Source organism: Haliaeetus albicilla, chromosome 2, assembly GCF_947461875.1.
Source record: "Haliaeetus albicilla chromosome 2, bHalAlb1.1, whole genome shotgun sequence".
Classification (NCBI taxonomy): Eukaryota; Metazoa; Chordata; class Aves; order Accipitriformes; family Accipitridae; genus Haliaeetus; species Haliaeetus albicilla.
In genome coordinates this window covers 75,553,147-75,575,333 of record NC_091484.1, presented here as the reverse complement: position 1 = coordinate 75,575,333, position 22,187 = coordinate 75,553,147, and the positions used below count along the sequence as shown (strand labels likewise).

At 37.1% G+C, this 22,187-nt stretch overlaps 1 protein-coding gene across 5 annotated transcripts in view; it reads left to right on the top strand.

Moving 5' to 3' along the window:
• Positions 1-22,187, top strand: part of CTDSPL (CTD small phosphatase like) — an 83,840-nt gene that overhangs the window by 50,312 nt on the left and 11,341 nt on the right. For 2 of the 5 annotated variants that reach the window (XM_009918436.2, XM_069778292.1), the window contains exons 3-6: positions 6,060-6,092; positions 9,578-9,631; positions 12,756-12,857; positions 17,921-17,977. In XM_009918436.2, coding sequence (XP_009916738.1) covers positions 6,060-6,092; positions 9,578-9,631; positions 12,756-12,857; positions 17,921-17,977 — 246 coding nt within the window. The remainder of the gene's footprint in view (positions 1-6,059; positions 6,093-9,577; positions 9,632-12,755; positions 12,858-17,920; positions 17,978-22,187) is intronic. The other 3 variants (XM_009918437.2, XM_069778293.1, XM_009918438.2) reach the window with 2 other exon arrangements.

Genomic DNA, 22,187 nt, shown 5'->3' with positions numbered 1-22,187 from the left:
AGTTCATGCTGAAACTGCTCATGCAGAGGTAAAGTGCAGTGAAAATTCCTCTGCCAAGAGGAGGAATTGTATGTGTATTTTTAGACTTCTTTTGCTAGCCAATGTACGTTTTGACTGAAATGAGGGAAATCTAGCCTGGATATGCTGAAAGGAAAGCTGAGTAGTGTGTAGCATGTATGCACGCGTTCCCCTGAGAAACAAAAGGAAAGGGAAACTAGTAAAATTTCCCTTTCCACGATGGCAGGGAATGGAAAGGAGGCAAAAGTGAGGCTGCTAGCTGAGAGAAAATGGGAGTTCATTAGAAAGAAAAACATAAAGAAAAGAAGAGTTTGTTTTTTCTATAGAAAACATGAGTTAAAATGGTCCGGAGTCAGTAGTTTTCAGATTGCATTTTGTAAAACAATTGCTTTCTAAATGTATCTTACTCCTTGAGAGAGTGTTTGGATGTGTATACACACAATTTTCCATCCTCACTCTGTGCTATCTTAGTGAGCAGTTTTGAAGTTGTGCAATACTTGTACAAGAACCCAAGACACAAATCGCAGAATCCATAGAATTACCAGACTACAGTTTAATAGAGTAAAAAAGTTCAAGGAATATGTTAAAAAAGGAATATGTTTCATTCTTCAAATAGAATGAAAGGCACTCAGATGCATACAGATCTTTGTAGAAGAAATCAAGTATAGTTAAGCTTTTGGGTAGTTCTTCAGTGAGTGCAAGTAAGTCTGTGACATTTCTATTTTAAATGCAGTATTAAACACTAATAAGTTTTGTGTGTGTTTTTATATGCTGTTTTTATTTTGAGTGCTAACATTGTTAGTTTAAGTAGGAAATTACTTTAAAAAAGAAAAACAACATTGAAGACTTGGATATATTTGTATATCGTTAGGCTGTCAGGCTAGTGCTTTTTACCAGGAGAGCTGTGTTTTAGAACTGTGCAGGCTGGTTGAATTTGATGGAGTTACACTGAGCATCTTGTCTAGATTCAGAAGTGATAATTAAGTTGGGGGAAAGTACATTCAACAGTGGGCCTCAGTTTGTAAATTGGTGAAATCAAACGTCCAGGAATGACAAAACTACCTGTTTCAGGAAAGAAAAGAAGGCCTGACAACACACTGCTTAAACTCCTCTTCTGTTTGTTTAAAGCTCTTTTGGCATTATTCTGCCTGCCAGGTTAAAATAATTTAAATTATGTTGAGCTGTTCTTCAAATGGTCACTTACTTATATCTGCTATCTCTTTTGTATGTTTTATTAATTATTTATCACATCACAGGTGACCTCTGACTGTGGCCCAGTCAGTTCATGTGTAGTGAACCTTTCCTTCAAAAATAGAAAAAGAAAAATGCACAACGATGTTAAATAGTTCCCATTAGAAACTAGTATAAAATGACTTGGATGTACTTTCCTTCTGTCTTTACTGTTCAGTAGAGTTGTTACATGAAAACTGGTGACAAAAGACTTCAGAGGAAGGAAAGTAATGGAGAAAGCTTCTGCTGGTCTTACAGGAATTCAGTGTTTGTTCTATGTTGCTTCTGGAGTATTCTTGAAGGTGAAGTTGATGTGACAAGCTAACTTCCTTCTAACTAGGAGTCTTGATTCTTTAAATGCTAATCTGTTGTAAAGAAGGGAAAGCAGGGAAGAGTATTTTATAAAGTAATTGAAAACACAGTTCTGAAATTCTGTTCAGAGTAATTGCATTGTACGGTTTTATTATTATTATTTTGCTGTATTAGAAAAAAACAATTTGGTGCTTCAAATGAATCAGTACTTCATTTAGTATTTTACCAAACGATGTGACTTCATTATGCTTGGCAAGTCAAGTGTCATGTCACTCCTTCATAGGACTGGAAGAAGCACCAAACTGAGCATGGTTTTGAATAAACAGGGTCTGTCAGCGCTGACTTCTGTTCCATTAGGGGGCAAAAAAGCCCAAAAACTTCCTTAAAGTATTGAGTTCATTTTTAAACCTTCTACTCGCAGGGCAGCTGCTTGTCCAAGTGTGACTCTAATACTGGTAATGAATGGTCCGTCCTGTCTCTGTAGTTTCAATACAACATTTTTCAATAATAACTTGTATTTACTGAAACTATTTTATATTTGTTTTTCTTAAAATGCGACAACTTTTTAGTGCAGCACAAAGATGTATTCTAAGATGTAATATCTATTACAGTGGGTATATCAGCCTGTCTGCAGCTTGGATGCCAAGCCAGATGTGTCATTGGGAGCACACAATGTTCAGCCTCAAGAAATCCTTGCTAATTTTTTCCTGCCTCCTCAGCAGCAGGCAGCTCACCAACACCTTCCAGCTAGTTCTTTTTTTAGGGGCCAGAGTGTTGGGAGAAGGAAGTGGGTTTTGTTTTCTTCTGAATAAATTAAAATCTCAATTTCTGTTCTTCAATTAGTGACTTATTTTGTGTATTTTCTGGGTGTAAGTTTGTTTTTGTTGTGGTTTTTTTTTCTGGGTAAGTTTGTTACCCGAGTTTTGAAGTGTTTGCAGATACAGATTTCATCTGCAGGCTTCAAGGAAGGATCCAGATAGAGGAAGGTGAGAAAAGCTTAGATGCAAACTAGCTCTTTCTTCCTTTGCTTTCAGTCGTGTTGGGTGAGAGAGCTCTGACACTATTGGCACTTGGCCATTTCACTTACAACCCACTTCCACTAGAGTCATCTTTGCTTTTGTTTCACAGTTAGATCCAAATCGGGCAGATGGCTTGTGTTCAACAAGATGAAGCATGAATGAGGAAAAGGTTTTTTATACTTCTTGGATTAGAGGAGAAGGTCTTGATCCACACTCAGCAGGGAAGAAGACAGAGTTAGAAGAGGGTTTATTCTGGGGGCAGCAGCTGTCCCCACTGCCTTCCCTGTAACAGGAATGAAGCCAGAAAGGTCAAGTCCTTGAATTTCTACCTCACCCATCCTAATCACTACAACAGGTCTCCTTCTCCCTGCTGCTTTTTGCTGCACAATGTCATCTCCAAGGTGATGCTGGAAAGCTGTTTGGATGACCTATTGTCATGTCTCCAACACTCTTGTCTGCTTCGGGGATCTCTGTTTATAAGAGTGCAAGAAGAAGGATCTTCTCTATGCCCTGTGAATATGGTTCACCAGAGTGAGAAAAACAGCTTGTAGGGGGCATGTTCTCGAGGTCAAAAGTAGTATCTTCTTCATACAAGAGACCTAGAGGAGCAGCATGAGCATGGAGTCTTTGATGGGGAGACTATTAACGGCATGCTTTCCAAACAGACATGGAAACCAGTCTCACTCTTCAGTGTGGAGGAAGATAATTGAGATTAATGTAAATTATAGTACTCTTTCTCCTGCTTCACCTTTGCTGATCAGAGCAAGAAAATTTTTAGTGTTTGGTTCTGTTGGTCACCATCAGCATGTGGTATGGCAGGTCTGTTTAGAAAACAAGAACCCTCTCTGCGTAGCTATGTTTGATTCTGCTGTCTCTGCCTACTCATTCTGACCCCAGAAGTCTTCTATATTAAGAGACAAAGCTCAGTATTCCAAGTCAATGAAGAGTCAAATAGTAACTATATTATTGTTTTTGTAAAATATTGTAAAGAACCTATCATGGTCTAGTATAAGCTTTGTGTTAAAGAAACAAATGTGATATATCTGTTCTTTTGATCAGCTTCTTCTTTAAAGGGGTTATTCTTTAAAATAAAACAGCTCCTTATCTTTGAATACAGACTGTTCTCAAAAAAGCTAAATAGTGTGGCCTGTAGCTTGGTGCTCATTGATCCCGTACATGAATGCAGACAGACAGCATTGATGAACAGACGCAGTACTGAAAATGTTGTGTCTCTCAAACTAAAATTACATAGCTAAGGGAAAAGGTAGGATTTATCATTTCAGCTGTATATATTGTCCCATGAAAAAAACCTGATTTCAGTGGTTGCACAAATCAGTTCCTGGTTTATCTAAGTGATACAATGGGGAAATTTTGGCATTCTAGGAATAGCTTTGTCCTGTTACCAGCATCAGGAGCTCATGGAAAGACTTCAACAAATGCAGTCATCTGTCATCTATTTCAAACGATACCATTATGACCTATTTCCCTTCCTGTTCCAAGGCTTCAGGAAATGAGACAGGACACTTTCAAAAAGTTTCCCATGGCAGGCTTGTTTTTAAAAAGCATTTGCCTGTTCGTGAACACTTATGCTTTACCAGCAGACTCTTGTATTTATCTTTCTACTTGTTTTTCCAGTTGTTATCATTACCATTTTGATTTTTGCATAGGTACTTTTAGGGTTCCTCTTAGGAAATTTGCTTGTTTTTCTTGTTTTTTTGATTTAAGAAATTCTGCAAGAAAAACAAAGCAAACAGTAATGCAAGTCCTTCAGCAACTTAGATTCTGGATTCCCATGCAAGTCAGGCTTAACAGTAATACCGTGGGGTGCAGCTCGTTCTTCAAGAGATTGCTAAAATAAAAAGGAAGTTACACCACGGTGAGTGCCTCTTGAAGTCTGTGGGAAAACCTGATGTGATACACAGCTATATTTGTGTCCACGAGATCTTGTACCGTAACTGTGGATATGTCTCTACCTCTCATACACTGTTCTTGTCTGTTGACAGAAGAGGAGCTGCAGTTGTATTTTATTCTCTCTACCAGTGAAGGCAAAAAAAGCCTTTAAAAACAAAGCAAAACACAGGTTCACAATCTGTGCTCTGCTTGCCTAGCCATATCCTTGATAACAGTTTGATCGCAGGTCAGCTAACCCAGCTGGCACCTACTCAGATACACTCCTTTCTCAAATGCCCGTGAACTTGAGATGATGTTCCACTAACAGGACCTTAATGTGCTGAATTACACTTTTTTCTTTTCTTTTTGCCATTACCTTGATGAAAATTTGGATTTTGGATCTTACCAGGTTTTGTGTGTGTTTGTTTTTATAGAAATCAGGTACTTTTTAATAAAGCAAACTTCTTGATAGTTCATAGTAGTTGCTGCTCTCTAGCTGCTTCATCAGCTTCTCTGGATTTTGGTCAAACCTCAGTAAAAAGTTCTGCTGTTATAGCAATAAAAAAGAGGATTTTTAAAATAATACTGAATTAATTTTATTTGTCAGTGATGTGTCAATGTTATGTTAGACTCCAAAACAAGTGAGCACAAGACTTTAGAACATCCTCTTCCAGCTTAAAATGTTGACAACAGCTCTTTCAATAGATAATCAGTCTGCTGGTAGTCAGAGCCTGTGTTGTCCAAGTAATTAAAGAATAAAATCATCTACCTAAGCAACATATGTCCTAGAAGGGTGAGCTTCCTTTTTTTTATGTGCTGTGCCCACCAGGAAACAAATACTTGGTTTTGATATATTAGAAAGATTAGAAAATACAGTTCCTACTTCCCAAAAAACTCTTACATATTTGAGTTGGTGACTCTGTGACCGCACTTTCTCCATTTGGAAGCTGTAAATGGAAGTGTCTTTGTCTCCATATGTCAGGTCCCAACATGAAAAGAAAAGGTCAAGATGGCCAAGAGTGTCTTGCCTTTTCCCAAGTACAATACGAAAGTGAGACCATGGGAAGAGCACTGATACTGTTGCCTCTTTCTGGGTGAAGAAAGTGGGATTCCTTGGATTAGTTTATCATCATCGTATCCTTCTTGGACATTTTACTGTTGCCTAAGTGAAAAAGCTGTTTTTTCTGAGACACTTGTTTCAAGTGAAGTCAACTTCAAGGAGTGGGCTTCTGCCCTGCTACCAAGGTCTGGCTGAGCCTCTTGTCGCTGCAGTGAAAATAGACAAATATACCCATTAGTAGGTCTTAAAGCTGAAAAAGTTACAGTAAATACATGTACTTTCTTACTATCATCTCTTATTAATCATAGCATGGGTTTTACCAGTCCAGCCTCCTAAAAATCATAAATGCCGATACACTAACCAGTCATTTCAGTGACTAAAATGCAAGATCCTGGTTTTTTTTACCCTGGTTTCTTGAATACTTTGAACTTTTGGTTTAAAATGTTTGAGTGCTACATTTACTGCTTCAGACCTTTGTTCTACCCTTAAAAGCCATTACCCTTACAGTGATTTTTTTTCTTTTTCCCCAGGGTGACCAGATGCAGGTCATGCCTATACCAAGTGTATGTATTTTTATCCCTTTTTCTTTTAATAATTTTCATAACTTTTGCTTTGATTCATCTTATGTTGCAGTCTAACAGGTCTGGTTTGTGTTGCATGTTAACAAAAGGATTTTACGTTCTGTCTGTACTGTTGTATACTCAAGAGATTAATTGAACTGCACTTGTTGTACAGGGACTAAAAGTAGAGTTTCGGTTTTATATGGTTTTGATCTTGCATCTCAGATAAATTAGTTTTTGAATTTTTATCAGTTTGAAAATGCGTGAAGTAGTCTGAAAGTTGAAGTTACTTAGAGATAAAAGGTGACTTACCATCACTATGTGAAACACGGTTACAAAAACCTTTTCCTCTAATTTTTCCCTATATTCCAGTTGCAAATAAGAGTTAGAAACTGCATAATTTCTTTGAAACAGGCTACTTTAGGAAAGCAAAGAGTACACTGACCGCAGCTGCATTACTGCACTTGTTCGAGATGATGTGCTCAGTATCAGCCGCTGTTTTATGGGCCTTAGTATTTCTGCTTATTTTCCCTGGATTAAACTTGGAATGCCATTTGACATCTGAATTATTTTCCAAAACTAAATAAAAGGAAGGGGGGGGGGAAGTTCTTCAAACTGAAGCTTTTCATTTAATTAAGTTTAACCTTTTTTGGTCAAAAAGCTGTTCTTTTTCTACTTGTTTTTTATGTGGATGAAGACTTAGGCTTTTTAAAGCTGGAAATACATTTTTTTTTGAGGTCCTTTGCTGTTCCTAATACTATATTATTGCAAAGTTTTCCAGGAAGTAGCAGTGCTGTTGTGTGCAGTTACTGACACAGCCCTCTTTCCTGAGATATTTGGTAGCCCCTAAAGACCTGAATATTCCCCAAGATACCATTTTTTTTTCCTCTTTCCCTTCCTTCTCATGTAGTCCAACATTACAAGACCTGTCCTGTAAGAACTCTGTCCATGCTTCAGTGCAGTAGTGTCAGGAGATTGCTATAACCGTGTGGATCACTTCCCTTCTTCACCACTTTTTCTTGGATTTAAGAACTGTTAGTAATTACTTTTTATTGCTTACCTATTATTTCTAATATGAAATTACTTCTAATTTGGCTCACGCATATGTTTGCGTGCATGTGTGTATGTATGTATACTCACACATGTACATGCATGTAATTTGTATATGCAAGTGTGGGAATAGAAAACTTTGGATTTATGAAAATACTGATTTCTAAATTCCTTTTCCTTTTACATACCTGCCAGATTCTGTTTGGTCACTGTAGTTACTCTACTAATAGTTATTTTAATGTAAAACATGTTCTGGCTGGGCTCTGACCTGTAATAAAATTTTGCCTGAGAGTTAGTGTAGGTATTAATGAAATAAGAATTCAAACAGAACAAAATTTTGAAATGACAAATGAGTACAGCTTTGTCAGGTACAAACATGAAATGAGATACTTTGCTAGAACACTGTCTTTGCAGTGTTAAAGCAGTGCTCTGTTAGATTTGGGTAGTGGTAGGAAAATGAATGATTCAAGAAGGGGGTTCTTTTTTGGGGTTTTTTTTTCCATAGCTTAACTGTAATTTTGCTGATCTATATTCCCAGCACTTTAATAAGGCAGTAAAATTAACTTATCTTTGCAGTCATGACGTAGAGTTCTCAGTGAGCAGGTGACTTTAAACACACTCATTTCTCTTCTCCGGTGCCATCCGATGCCTTCTTCCAGCAGGACATGCAAGTGTTGTCAAGCAACTGTTGCCCGCAGGCAGTTGTGTGACATTTACTGAGTATCAGAGTGCTTCTGGCTGTCAAACAGAAGCCAGCAAGCATTAGTACGTAATAGTCTAAATAAAGACAGAAGTGAGCTGCCTATGGATAAAGTGGTAGGAACGAAGATGCAACATTATATTAGAAAAATGCCTAAAATTAAAGCGGTCCTCTTTGCCAGTCTTACAAGGGCTTGTTGTCCTGAGTGCTGGAGGACACCTGTCCTTAATGGTGCGATTAAGACCCACTAAGGGTCATGGATGAGAAATAGGCTGTTTCAGCTGTATGTATTATACATGCCAGGAGAAGAATCTTCTGAACAGACACAGAGTGAGCTTGGTCACAATTAAGTTGCACATTAACTTTTTATAGAGCTCATTGCAAATATAACTACTTCAAGTGTTTAGCGAATTCCTTAGTGACTCTGAAAAGAGTACGGCCCACTCCCTGCTCACTAAACTTCCAAGTTGAAGCCTCCAGTCAAAATATTAGGTTTGCGGGAGCTTTATTATGCATGTATAAAATCTGGCAGTCTGCTGAGGTCACCTGTTTGAAAACTTCCATTGCTTTATGTACATATGTGCAGATGCTTTATGTACATATTTATGTGCAAATCAGTGAAGTATATCTTCTGCTCAATCAGATTTTTCCTGCATTAATTGCACTTAATTTGAAGACTTGAATTAATATGAATTTTCACTTGGTTATTGATAGAGATAATTGCTAAGCAAGAAACATGCCATCTTCAGGTTTGGTTTTTCAGAAAATAGAAACAGTGTGACTTTGGTTTTTTTTTTAAAGATGAACTTTATCCTGTTTGTATCTTGTATTCTGAAACTGTTTCCAGATAAGGCATAGATTAAACAGCAGTGTAACTGATATTTTTTTTCCCTAATGCTGCAAAATGATTTATTTTTAGGGCTGAAATAAACACAAACAAATTCAGACAAAACAGTAGCAGCTGACACATTGTGATAGACCTGACTTAAAAATATATTAAGTATAGCTCAGGATGCCTGTGCTTTCATGGGTTTTTCTCAGCTTTGTTTGGAAAGGAGTATGGTAGAGAAATCAAAGTAGAGCCATAGCAACTTCAGCACCTATTTTCATTCTTTTGAACAAAAAGGTAGATGGAAAAAACAAAGCCATACTCATGCACCTTCTTAAATGAGTTGGAGTGTCCATTTCTTTTGTTCAATTTAAAATCACAGTATTAAGGAATGGTACCAAAATTAGTCCTCAGGATCCCTGCAGAAGTTAAATCTTAGCACTGGGATACTGTTTTTTCACTTGTCCTTACCTACATTTAGACAACTTCTTATTACAACTTTTTCTAGAAGAAATTTTGTGAACTGCCTGTTTCATAACAGGAGCTAGCACTTTTTGGCAGCTGTGTTTTAAGTGAGAATAATTTATCTTCTATTAGAGTATTTTGCTGCGTAACTGCTGGGAGAAGCTGTTAGCTATGTAGAGTGCAACCAAAAGTGTGAATTGAAGGGAAAATGAACACCAAATTAGTGTGCTGCACTTAGGCTAGACAACATTTCCAGTATACAAAGAGAGGGCTTATTAATTCTGATACTTGTCTCTGTGGGAAATACGGGCCTACAGGGAAGAAAAGTTATGATTGTTTTATACAGTAAATTTCTGAAAGGTTTATGTTGACCAGCTGTTTATGCTTCAACCAAAAGTCCTGTTTTCTTGCCACCACCACCCCCTTTTTTTTTTTTTTTCTTAGGGAATATACTATTTCCACGGGACTGAAGCAGTGCAGCAGTCGTTTCACTACAAGGTCTGTTAAGCTGATCAGCCATGAGACCTAGCTGGAATGCATAAATCCCAGACAGTGACTAGTTTAAAAGCTTTAACTTGTGTACAATTTATGTCTTGTTGGAATTGAAGACCAAGCTAGGACTTACAGTACTGAGATACCACATGTTATTTTTCTGCTGAGTTCTGTGGAAGTCTGCAGTCTTTTGGAGAGTATTACATAGTAAATATGAGTTGCTGTTAGCTACAATTAAGTACTCTTAATCATCTTAGATAACTTTAAAGCTACTATGTTTTAAAAAAATTATCAAAGATCCATAATTATTCACTATTAACTATGATGGAAATCTGGTAATTGGAACTCTTCTTGGATATGTCTCCATTACTGAGGAAATTAAAATACAACATTGAGTAATGCTTGTTTCTGCCTAAAAGCTTTGCTGCTCTTGGCACATGGAAGTTGCTTTAGATCAGAAAGCTTGAACAGCAAAACAAACGGACTGATGCCCTGCATACAAATCCTTTAAGCTCCTAAAGCCTCAAAAATGTCATCCTTGCTCCAAAGTCCTACACCAGATGTTTAGCAGTCTCGCAACTTGTAGTGCCTTCAGCTTCAGAATAGTTTCCTTATCCCTGTTAGATTATCAGGTGCCAAATGTGTTTTCAAAGTTGAGGGCAACAGAGATACAGGTTATGAAATACAAAATTTATTTCTTCTGATCTTCAAATGTGCAAACTGTTGACCAGGTGTCTTTGAAAACAGGATCAGATTGAATTCAAGAAGCTGAAAGCTTGTAGGAAGGTTGGTGTGCCCTAGTGGGAGACTTTTCCCAGGAAAAACCTTGAGGTGTAGTCTTGGTAGATAAAGTTAGATCAATAATTACACATGATCTCCTAAGGCAATACTGAAAAGGGAGAGAAACCGAGTTCAAGGTTCTCACATTTTGTAGTTCTTGGTATATGTCTGTCCCTTTCTGGATGACAGGCATACTAGTTTCCAGATTAAAAACCAAAGATATCTGTGATAAGGCAGTGCTCATATTTTTCATATGCATATTTTTATATGAAAGAATATCTATTTCCATATATTTTCCATTTATATAGACATTTTCAGTTTGAAAAAGAATTCACATGGCAGAAGAAATTGCTGGCTTTGAACTCTTTGTGCAGATTAACTTATTCAAATATTCGAACTAAATACTAACAGTCTTTAAGAGTACAAAAATGAACGAAACTATTCTTTAAAAAAAAAAACAGTATGCTTAAGGTTTCGTGGGATGTTCCTACCTTTTTCTAGTTTTCAAAGACAAGAAATCAGTATCAGAACATGGGTTATGAAGATTTTTGTCTTCAGATGGGTTTGATTTTTCTTTCAATAAGCTTTTAGTCTGTTTAGGTTGCAAGTGTTTAGGTTGCAAGTCTGGATCCTTCTTACTAAGAAAAATTGAGGTGGGGTGCCTATATACCTTTTGGATTTTGAAATAGGAGTGAGAAACCGAAATTCTTTAGATCTGGTTGTAGTTGCAAACGAGCAGAGGTAGAGCTCAAGCAGTTGTTGAAGTAATGTATACATGGGACTGTCTATCACCTGGAAAGGGCATCCTATAAATTTTGGCCTCGCTAGGCTACTGTGATGGATGGGTACTTTACAGGCATTAAGCAGAAGTTGTTTTTTCTTGAAGGTCATTGTTAGATGTGTGCTGAGAGAAAATGCATTGAGACAAGTGGCTTGTAAGCAAGGCAGCTTCCATTTTGGTAGCTGAAGAAACTGTTGTTGATGTTAATTGTAAGGAACCAAATCAATTTCAGTGAGCACTCCTAAAAATCCCCCAGTAATTTATACTTTAGCTAAAGACACTTTTATTTAAGTCCAGAATCTCATTTGTTAGGTAGTTCATTTAAACAGGAACTTACTAGGCATCATTGGCCAGTATCTATTAACTTAACACGACGTCTGAAATCCATCAGTGGTTAATAAACTGTACTTGCTGCTATAGGGTGTTCCGAGGGTGTCTGACTCATCTGTTTGTCTCCCACTGTCTGCAAAGGGATGGCCTCAGATCTCTGCAAGCACTTCCACAAAAAGCTATTGAAAAGAACAAAAAGCATGATAGGTGCATCCTTACCAAAGCAACATTGTCTGAACAGATAAAAAGATAGCAAAAGAATGAAGTTAGAGTTCTGTATCCAATTCTTAATTAATTTAATTTCCTCTCAGTCTTGAGCTTGTCCCTGTTGATATTTTTCTATAAAGGTAGTCCTTTTCCTTCTTCAAAAAAACCCAGTGTTTCAGCACCAAATGGAAGCGTTCCTCCCCATTTCTGTTATTTCAGAAGTATCCAGTACCGAAGTCTAAAGTAACATAGTTGTATTGCAAATTGGGATATTAAAGTGGGGAATGAGCCATCGGAAGTCTATGTGACTGTCTGCATTGCTTTCAGAAAAATTGTCAATTCATGTAATTGGTACCATTTTTTAGTAAGGGCACTGTACTGTAGAAGAGCCTAGTTTAGGTTTTATACTGCAATTTTAATACCATGATTGGGAACGTAATCCACATGAAAGCTCTTGGTCAGCACCCTAACAAGTGGTAAAAATGAGAGTGGAGACATGTCCTGGAAGATAAAATTAGTAATGCTGTCTTCCTTCAGGATTGATTTCTCCACTTTAGCATCTTTCATGGCAAACAGAAATAGCAATTGGTGTAAAGGTCCATTGGTGTGATATAGCTGGAAGTGTCATTGACTATAAATAGGATAACAGCAGCAACTAAAACCAACGCATTAGGAGGAGGGCCACTGGAAAAAGAAATCATTGTATCAAATGTCCTATTTTTCTCTATTGTTTTTTAGCTAGTGGTGTTGTTTTACCATTTCCATTTCCAATGCTTTGGAGATCATTCCAAACAAGTCTCTCGTTTAAAAATAAGAATAAAAAAAAAAAGAGAGAAGAAAAGTCTGTATGGGTATTGCATGATGTATTAATTTCCATACATGTACTTGCAGTGAGCCCAGAAAAACATTCAACTTCGAGTCATGTATTTCAGTTCCCAGTAATTACTAGAATAGTAATGTTGGCAGAAGAGTGCCCCTTCAATAGAGGTTTTACTTTTTTTTGTTGTCTTCCTCTTTTCTTTTTGTTTTTAGCCACCAGCTAAATACCTCCTGCCAGAACTGACAGCATCAGACTATGGGAAGAAGTGTGTGGTCATTGATTTAGATGAAACTTTAGTGCACAGTTCATTTAAGGTGAGTAAATTCAAAAGCAATCTCTTGCAACTTGAATCTGTCAGTGAATGTTACAGAAAATGTTAAGCCTTTTAACGCATTAACTAGCCTTACAGGCTTTCCCAGGATGCCTGGTAGTTCTCATTGTTACTTCTATGATTATTTGTCCTAATTTAGCTGTAAGGGGAGTAACATAGACGTTGCTATTTTTTTTTGATTCTGAGAAAGTCATACTGACTGTAGCAACGCCTGGAATAGTATTGACTTCATGGCTTTAAATGGTAACTATTCCAACAAGGACCTGTATTTTAACAGGTATAAAACTTGTTGCTCTGAAAATACGGTTTCATTTTTGATGTTTAAATGATGCCATAGTTAGACTAGGGGAACAGAAAACTCAGCACAGCTTTATGCTAGATAGACGTACCTTAAACCAGTAGTTTTTGGGCACCAGTGATTCCTGTGCTCTGTGGCTGAGAAAATTGCTTTCCGTGTCAGACTGCTGTCCCAATCACAGTTAAGTGTTTTTAAGTATTTAGCTTTCACAACAGGAAAGCAAATAGCATTTAGCTGTCGCTGATGAGTCAGTCATCTTCTAGAAGCAACTTTTATAACCCTTCAGATTTCAGCATGTGGTGGAAGTAGTGGTATTTTTCTATTGTTTAAGTAGAGCTAAAGTTAGAATAGGAGAATTCAGTAATACAAATAACCTAAATTGGCTCCGAGTACTGGTAGCGTTTCTGATTAGCAAATGTCAGACATGATAAAGCATCTGCTAGTTTTATACTTGGATTGGAGAATTTATAAGAATCAATAGTAAGTTTCCTTACTAGTAGCAAACTAGAGTTACCATCAACTTTATAGTCTTCTAGTTTTGGTTGCACTCCATTTTTCACTGCTAGCATAAACTCAACATTTTAATCCTGCAATATTTAGCTGCCAGCATTTAAATATGCAAACCGTAATTCATGTTGTGGTTAGAATTTGGCAACAGCCTGTCTTTGTTGACTTAAAGAAGACCTTATATGGAGATACTAGAACAAATATTCCTGTGCCTCAAACTGAAACTGAGATTCTTCTCTGTCTTTATTGTGCCTAATGGTATATAACAATTTGTGGTGGCATACAGGAACCTCTTAACCTCAGTGCCAGATCCTTGTCTTCTATACCCAGGCTGAACTTGTGCTTGAGAATTTTTCAGGGAGATTAGAAACACAGCTGGATTGGGACAGGAGGGACCATACCTTCCTAATTAAATGAGAGTCAAAAATAGGAAGGGAAAGCTGAATTGAAAAGTCTACGTTTACATAAAAATAATGAAGTATTAGGCTTAGTGTTACCTAAAATGTAAAAATGAAAGTTTGCTTTCTGAATGCTGTGGGTAACTTTGTACTGTGATTTGTCTGGTTTTTGAAACAAAATGAGATTCAATTTAGCTGTTTGGTTTGGGTTTTTTTAAACTATTTTAAAGAAATACAAGTTTAATGGTTGACATAGTATAAATCCTTTCTTGTAGGACTGAGGTTTGCCTTTATTGCAGAGTGCTTTCTTAGTGGGCTCATTTTAATTATCCCATTTATTCAGATGATATTTAATGGGTATTTAAATGATGTTAAACAGATATTTAGGAAAAATCAAAAGACTATTCTACTTAATATGAACAGTGAATAATGTTTTCTGATAGGAAAAGAAAACTGGTCCTTTTTTGTGTGAAGTAAATAGTGTTAGGAAAATGTTGGAGTTTCTGCAGTATTAGAGTCTTATGGCTATGATGGCATTATCTTAATGTGAAGCCCTGTGATGTGGTAAGAGAAAACCAAATGTTGGAGGAAATGGCTTTAGTTGTTCAGTGGCTGGCACTGTCCAGTGGTACTGTTTGGATTTTGTTTCACAAAGGGAAATACTTCAGCTGAAGTAAACGCGTTGTGGTCATCAAAAATAACAATGGATTTCCATAAGAGCAGGGGGTTTAACACCTCTATGCGCTTCTCTGCCTGAATAATCAAGTTACTTCTGCAGTTTCTTTTAGTTGGGGTTTTTGGGGGTTTGGTTGTTTGGGGGTTTTTTTCACTAAAACATGTCTGCTCTGCCCAGGCAGGTCCCCACTTAAAAGCTGTAAAAGCATACATAAATTTGTGATTTTTAGTACAAAAGGCTTTATTTAAAACACATGATACTTTAGAATTCATAATTCTGTTATGAAATAGGCTTCATATTTCAAATGCAGATAATTTTTTTTAACACAACCAGAAAGGCAAAGTATTTAAAGTGCTCTTTTATGAAAGCAGCAACATCTGAAGGAGGGTAATTCTTGTCTTTTTATGCCCCTGCATATTTGTGAAGCTTTAAGGAGGTACTAGTCTTTCATGTTAAGTGCATATTAAAGGAATAAAATTTGGGGTGCTTTGGCAAGAGTAAAAAAGGAACAGATAGACATTATAGTTATCATTCCCATCATAAAACAATAATAGAAGCAAAAATCCTAAATTATTAAATCAAGGAGATGTAAACATGGTTTTGTATAAAATGAATTAAACCACATGCAAGTCTAGAATGTAGTCATATTCAAAACTGGCTGTGAAACACTTCTAGAACATTTAAAACTCTGAAGCTTTTTATTAAATAGTAGCAGTTCTAACTGAAGTAAAGATTTTCAGTGGAAATACATTGTCTTCTTTCACGCTCTGTCTCTGTGGTTCCCACTCGAGGCACGTACGTGTTTCACCTGTGCAACCCTAGAAACCTGTATCCAGCAAATTGCTGCAGACTTCTCTCCTGTCTTCCCATCATGATGAAGCACAGAACCCCAGTCCGTGCTCTCTTCCTTATCACTTGTGCCAACAAGAAAGCTACGTAGTACCTAAAGTATAAGTGGTTTATGTAGTTTAGAGTAGTTTGGTTAGTGTTACAAAGTCACAAATGGTGAGCTTTATTTGTTAGCAAAAATGAAGTTGTCTAAACAAAATGTGGTTTTCTCTGACATCTGGTTGGTGTTGCTCCTGTTGAGAAAGTTTAGTAGTAGCCGTAGTTTTATCAGTGGGCTTCAAAACCTTAGCAGCTTGAAATGACCTGTTCTTTTTCTGCTGGTACAGACTATTTATCTTGCTTAAGGGAGTCATGCATATATAAATTCTTCAAGTGCGTGCAAGTCTCTTCAAAGAATGCAGGGAGCTGGCACCCGCTTGAAAACTAATGGCTGAGTCTTACTGACAGTTCATTTGGGATTCTTTTAAGGTGAAGCTTCAGAACGTTTTTGTGTACCTGTTCTGTGGCTATTAGAGATGCTGCAGAGTATCTTCTCTGTCTGAGGGGCTTCATGCAGATAACAGGTGGGACCCTCCCCTCTGTCTTTTTCAGGAGCAGAAAGGAGGATATATCTTGTAAATTGCTTGATGTCGGCTAAAAAAAAAAATCTAGATTGTATCTGCAGGTATTTGAAGAATTCTTTAGCTCAGACTAGCACAGTGGTCATCAACAGGATGTTTTCCAGCATCAGCTGCTCTGGAGGTTTGGTTGTCAGTACTGGTTGGTCAGGACAGAGTCAGTGTAGCTTCTCATTTGCCCTCTGACACAGCACTTGCCGATGTCGGATCAAACCATCTTCTGTATTAACTTTGCTACAGAGAGAGGGTGTTGCCCTCCATATAAATTCTTATGGTCATTTGACAGTGGAATTAGAATCTCATTTTTCCAGGGAATGGGATCGAAGTGATGCTATCAAGTTAATACTGCAGGATTCTTTTCTCCTACCATTTTTCACAGAGCACCTGTTTAGGCTCACCAGTTTGTGATCCGCTTCTCAGTCTCTACCTAGACTGCTTCTCTGCTTTCTTGGCAACGCCTTGCCCCCCCCAAATGGGTTTGAAGACTGTTTCTAGTCTCGCAGATTCTTCAGGGGCACCTCCTTGGTGGTACTTGAGATCAGTCTATTGGCTGATCCAGAAAACCAGATGGGGAAAGTCTGTACAAGTCTGGTAGAGCTGAGTGAAGATGTTTTCCAGCCTTAGCTTAGTAATGCCATACCAGTTACCAGCCAGACTACTCCCAGCCTTTGTTTTAGGCTGTTATCCATGAAGCATGCTGTCTGTTAATCAGTTGTGTTAAAACTGTATTTGGCAGCTCTGTGTCTCAGCCATTTCCAAGCTGCAGATAATGGAATGAGTTACAAACTTCAGCCAGGCATGTTTATGTGATTTTTTTTTTTTTTTTTTTTTTTTTTTTTTTTTTTTTTATCACGGACGTAGTGCATGAGCTGTGCCAAAGGATTCTGCCAAGTTTGATGTCCGTTTGAACTAGTAAACACTGTTAGCAGCATGTTCCCCAACGACCACTATTGCCTAGCCAAGATTAGACTATGTACTCTTAAGCTGTCACAGGGACACTTTCCTGCTTTCCAAAGTAATTTTACTTGACCAACAGTTTTTTACAGTAAGTCCTAAGAAATAAGTTTTATTCAGCAGACTAGAAAAATGGATTCAAGGACTTGGACAGAATATGCCTGCTCTTCCCTTTTGAATTTAAATGCAGTTTTACATGATGAATTTGATTGGCATAGCATGATCTTAAGGTATCACCTCTTGTGGATCATTTAACTATACAACTTAAGTCTTGTTGCAGCTTGTTACAGCTCCTGATTCAAATATAAATCTTAGGTATTACTTTTACCACTGTCTTTATTTTTCATTAATTACTAATTGATGACCCAGAGTAGAACATGTGAAGCACATAGCTGAATTTCTTTGTCATCATCCACACAGACTTGATGAAAGCGTTACCCAAATAGATATTTTCCCTGGTAAACACACTCAGTGGTAGTGAGGGTTATTCAAGCAGTAAAGCCTATTACATTGTATGAAGCTTAAAAACATAAGAGAAGAGGGAGGTGCAGTATCTGGTGAATAGAGCTGTGTAAGGCTTCTGACTTGCATGTGTAAAGGGTGCATACACAGAGTGGATCTGTATAGTCAATAATGCTTATTAACTTGTTCCTGAGAAGTAAATACTCTTCTCTTTTATGCCTCTGAAATATTTCCTCTAATAATCATATTTTTAATGTTGATTTATATCCTTGTCATTCTTTCTAGCCAATTAGCAATGCTGATTTCATCGTTCCTGTTGAAATTGATGGAACCATACATCAGGTAAGTACTGTTGTTCCTTTAGCGTTGTTCTAGTAGTGGAATTGTCCTCAGTGTCCCAGAGCGTTATCTTTGTCTATTTGCTGCTTTCCATTCAATAACTTGTCCTTTTGCAAAATACAAAAGCTGTGTACTCTGGAATATATCATCCAGACAGGCATCCCTGTTTGATCAGGTATGTAGTTTCTAACTACTAAGTCTCAATTTTAACTTTTTCAGTTCTCCAGAATATCTCTCTCAGGACTTCAGTACTTGACTCTGTCAATTTTAAAATGTTTTCAAACATTCCTAGGCCCAGAAAAAACTACTTGAATACTGCATTTCTTATTCCCTCCACAGACAAACAAGACATAAGTTGGCTTTAATGTCTGTTGGTAGTTTGTATGGACAAAGCTTTATAAAAGTATTAAGGAAGAACATTTCTTCAGGGTTTGTGACAATCTGTGTTTAAGTTCTGTCCCCTTTTCTTCCTGCAAGTAGTTTAAGTTCCTCTGGTAGGACTTTTTAATACACTTCAGCATCTTCAAAAGGTCTGGACAAAATTGCAAGGAGACTAATTTATGTCTTATTCTTTAAGAACTTCAGTTAAGACGCTGTGAAATGGTTTTCAGTAAATGCAAAATACCCATAATTTGAAAATCAGTCCCCTTCATGTATCTTAGCTTGGTGTCTTTAATCAGTAGTCATTTCTGAAAACATCGAATGAAATAAATTACAGTGCCGTAAATTTTCCTCTTCAGACAGACATTAAAGCTCTTGCTGGAGACAGGTTATACTGGTTAATGTGAAGTTGAGCCTTTCTGATATATGAATCTTGCAAATTGTTTGAAACATCTTCTGTTGCATGTTGTAGGTTAAAGACAGTGCAGTTATTGAGTTGCAAATCTTCCCTGGATATGATTTAATGGAGATTTTAAATACTTCAATTTTTGAAATGTTTTATATGGATTATTTTTACTTAGACAAACACTTTCATATTTTGATCTTGGAACAATTGATAGATCATAAAGTTAGTTCATAGTTCTGTTAGATTTCCTGTTATGAAAACCATCCATGTACTTGTTACTCTTAAAATAATTACTAAATATAAGTCAATGGACTTAAATGTGTTTTAAAGTGATAGTGGCTTTGACAGTTTTTATACTGTGCCTGTTTTATGTAGAAAAATTCAATATCTAGGGTATTTAAACCTGTAATGTTCACCAGAGCTGAATGCTCATCACATAAGTGATACTTTGGGAGGTTTGTATTGTGGTATTTTTGGTCCTCATTTGATGTGAGCTTTAGTTGTGTTTGTTGCTGTAACGTAGACATTTTCTCTCGTAAAACTTTCTAGAATGCTTTTGAAAAGGAATAAAATAGGTTACCTAACAATTTTGAGTGGCTTAGGATTGTGATCGCTTAGCTTGTCAAGATTATATATTTACATTTTGAAACAAAACCCAATAAAAGACTGGGCTTTACACTGAAGCACTTCAAAGCCTGTTGCTTTTCCGTCCCCTGCTGCAAACTTTCAGATTCTTCACCAAACGTAATGCAGTTAGGCACTCAAGGTGATTGCATATGGGAAAAAGAAAACCAAACGTAACTGGTCAAAGGGAGTGGATTTGCCCATACCCTAAACATGAACAGGAGGAAGGATGCTTTTGACAGAGGAGGTCAAATGAAGTTAGTCTCTGTGGTTTGCTGGAGACTTCCTCAATAATTTTCAAGGAAATTGCTTAATCCCTTTGTATTTCAAGTTCTTAATCTCTACAATAGGTAAATATCTCAGTCCCATCTGCATGGTAGAAATGAAGTTAATTGTAAGGAATTTGTGATCCTTGAAATAAAGGTAATTTATATGGTATGCAGAATAGGCAAAGTCTTGGATTCCTGTGTTTGTAATACCTCTGCAGGCAAAGTAATGTACTGTCATCCAGCAATATTTATTTATTTATTTGTAAACTGTGATAATCTTAAGGACGAAAGTGGATGTTCTGGCTTAGTCCGATGTGCATTAACACAGACTGTAGAGCTTTGACAACCAGTTCCCACTTCACACCTGTAATTTTTTATTCACTTAGAGCATAAACAAACCAATAACAACAATTTTTGTTATCTGTCAAAATTTGTCATCTGTATAATGTTTGTCCATTTTCTTAAGCAGTTTATATACTCAAAGATTAATCATTGGCATTGGGAAATACTTCCACCTGTTTAAAATATCACAGGATATGTGAAATGTTGTGGAACCATACTGTCTGTAGTGCGTATCCCTACCTGCTTTACCAGTAAGCATGATATCTTATCAAGCAGGAGATTGTCTGTTCAAGTTCTTCTTGTACTTGAGCTGTGCCTTAGAGCCCCATGGAAAACAAATGAAGACCGCCATTTCAGAAGTGCCCCTTCAGAAGGAAATTTGAAATTATACAAGATACTTCAGATCTTATGTACCAAAAATACAAATTGTGGCAAATTCAATTTCTGCATGTTTGAAAACTGACTTATCTAACAAGTTTTGTTCATGGTAAATGTTGTGGGTTTTTTTGTTGTGCAACAGAGGTATTCAAAACAGGCTGTCTCTAGTTTGGGAATTTGCATTTTCCCTTATGTCATTTATAATCCAAAGGTCAGAAAGACTCTTGTTCTTCTATAGGGAGGACAATTCAAATCATCATCTGAAAGGGTGCTTGGATAAACCAGCTTCCTTAGATTAAAAAATAGCTTTTTCTGAACATCCCTTGACCCTCTCCCATCTTTCTTTCTCTAGCTTAATTTACCTTGTCTTTAGAAAGGATTCGTCATTTTATTTTACAAGGAAATAACTCATGTGTGCAGGTACCTCTCTTTCTTTCTGTTATGGGTCTTTCAATGCCTGCAGAGACTGTGCCTGTCTACAGGGCAGCTAAAGTTACAGGAGATGAATCCCACGCTTTGTGTTGGAAATGATGGCACAGATACAAAAGGGCAGTTCTGATGCAAGCTGACACTCTTCTGGCCAGTTCTCTCATTTCGCTCTCATTCTCTGAATAAAAGGAAATCAGAGCTGGTCCCCTACTCTACCAAATTATAAGTGAGAAACTGTAGGAAGTCCAGCGAAATGTGTTGCAACTGAGAGGGCTTTTTAGAGGAAGCTTTTTGAGGGTGAAAGTAGTGGCTGGAGAAAGATGTTCAACCTGTTCGGTACCCTTGACGTAACTTCTGCAAGAACATGTCCACTGTTTTGGAGTGTGCTTCCCATTTAACAAGTGCAGAGCAATCGCAACCCCCGGATTGGAAACGATGTGTTAAATATAGCTTTAATCCTCTATAAGTGAAGATTTTTAGAGTGTGGTGGTCCTTTGTCTTTTATCCAAATTGACTCGCAGTGCCTTTTGTGCATTGCTGTCGGTGTCAAAGAGTAAAGGCGGCTGCCAGGAAGTTTGATTTGGTGTTACTTGGAATTTCATTCTTGAATGTGATTTGCTTAAGTGAGTAAAACCAGGGGGTTTTAAGTGTTTTGTTTTGTGGGGTTTTTTTAATTCAATGAACAATGCTTATTTTTAGTTGTTGAAAGCTAAAGAAATGTTTTTCATGTATACTTTGAATGCAGTGTACAAAATGATTGTTATTGGTGGGGGAGAACACTGTTCGAGTAATAAAGTTCCTTGCTATAAAGGACAAAATTCATTGATTTTCTTACAGAAGGCTGTGGCCTGGTTCAAGTAATCCAGGATAGGCTGTATCCATTCTAGCTGGCCTATTCTTGGTTACTTGCACTGGGAGGCAACCACAACTGTGTGAACCAGAAAGACGGAGGCTCGAGGACACGTGTTATTTTCTGCTCGCTGTTAAGAAGATGCACCCAGTCCACAAAACAGGAGATTACAGGAGCTTGAGTTGTCATGGGCAGATTTATTTGTCATTCCTTGAAGATTTCATTATTGTAAAGCTGATTTTGAAAGGCAATTTTTTGTGTCCTATTTAATTGATTAAAATTGAGCTGGGTTTCTCTTTTGGTTTACAAATACTGAGTCTTTTTAGGTTAAGACTGCTTTGAGGTATAGAAAATGTGTGTGGAAATACCAAATGCTTGAAAACAATTAAAGATAATTACTTGGGTTCTGCCATTAGCAGCTCTAAGTACAGAATCCTGTGAAAACATGTCTAGTGCCTGATTTGTGCCATAGCGTTTTAAAAGTAGGGTTCATTTTTTTAAAAAAAAGACTGTATTGCTCTAAAATCTTACTGT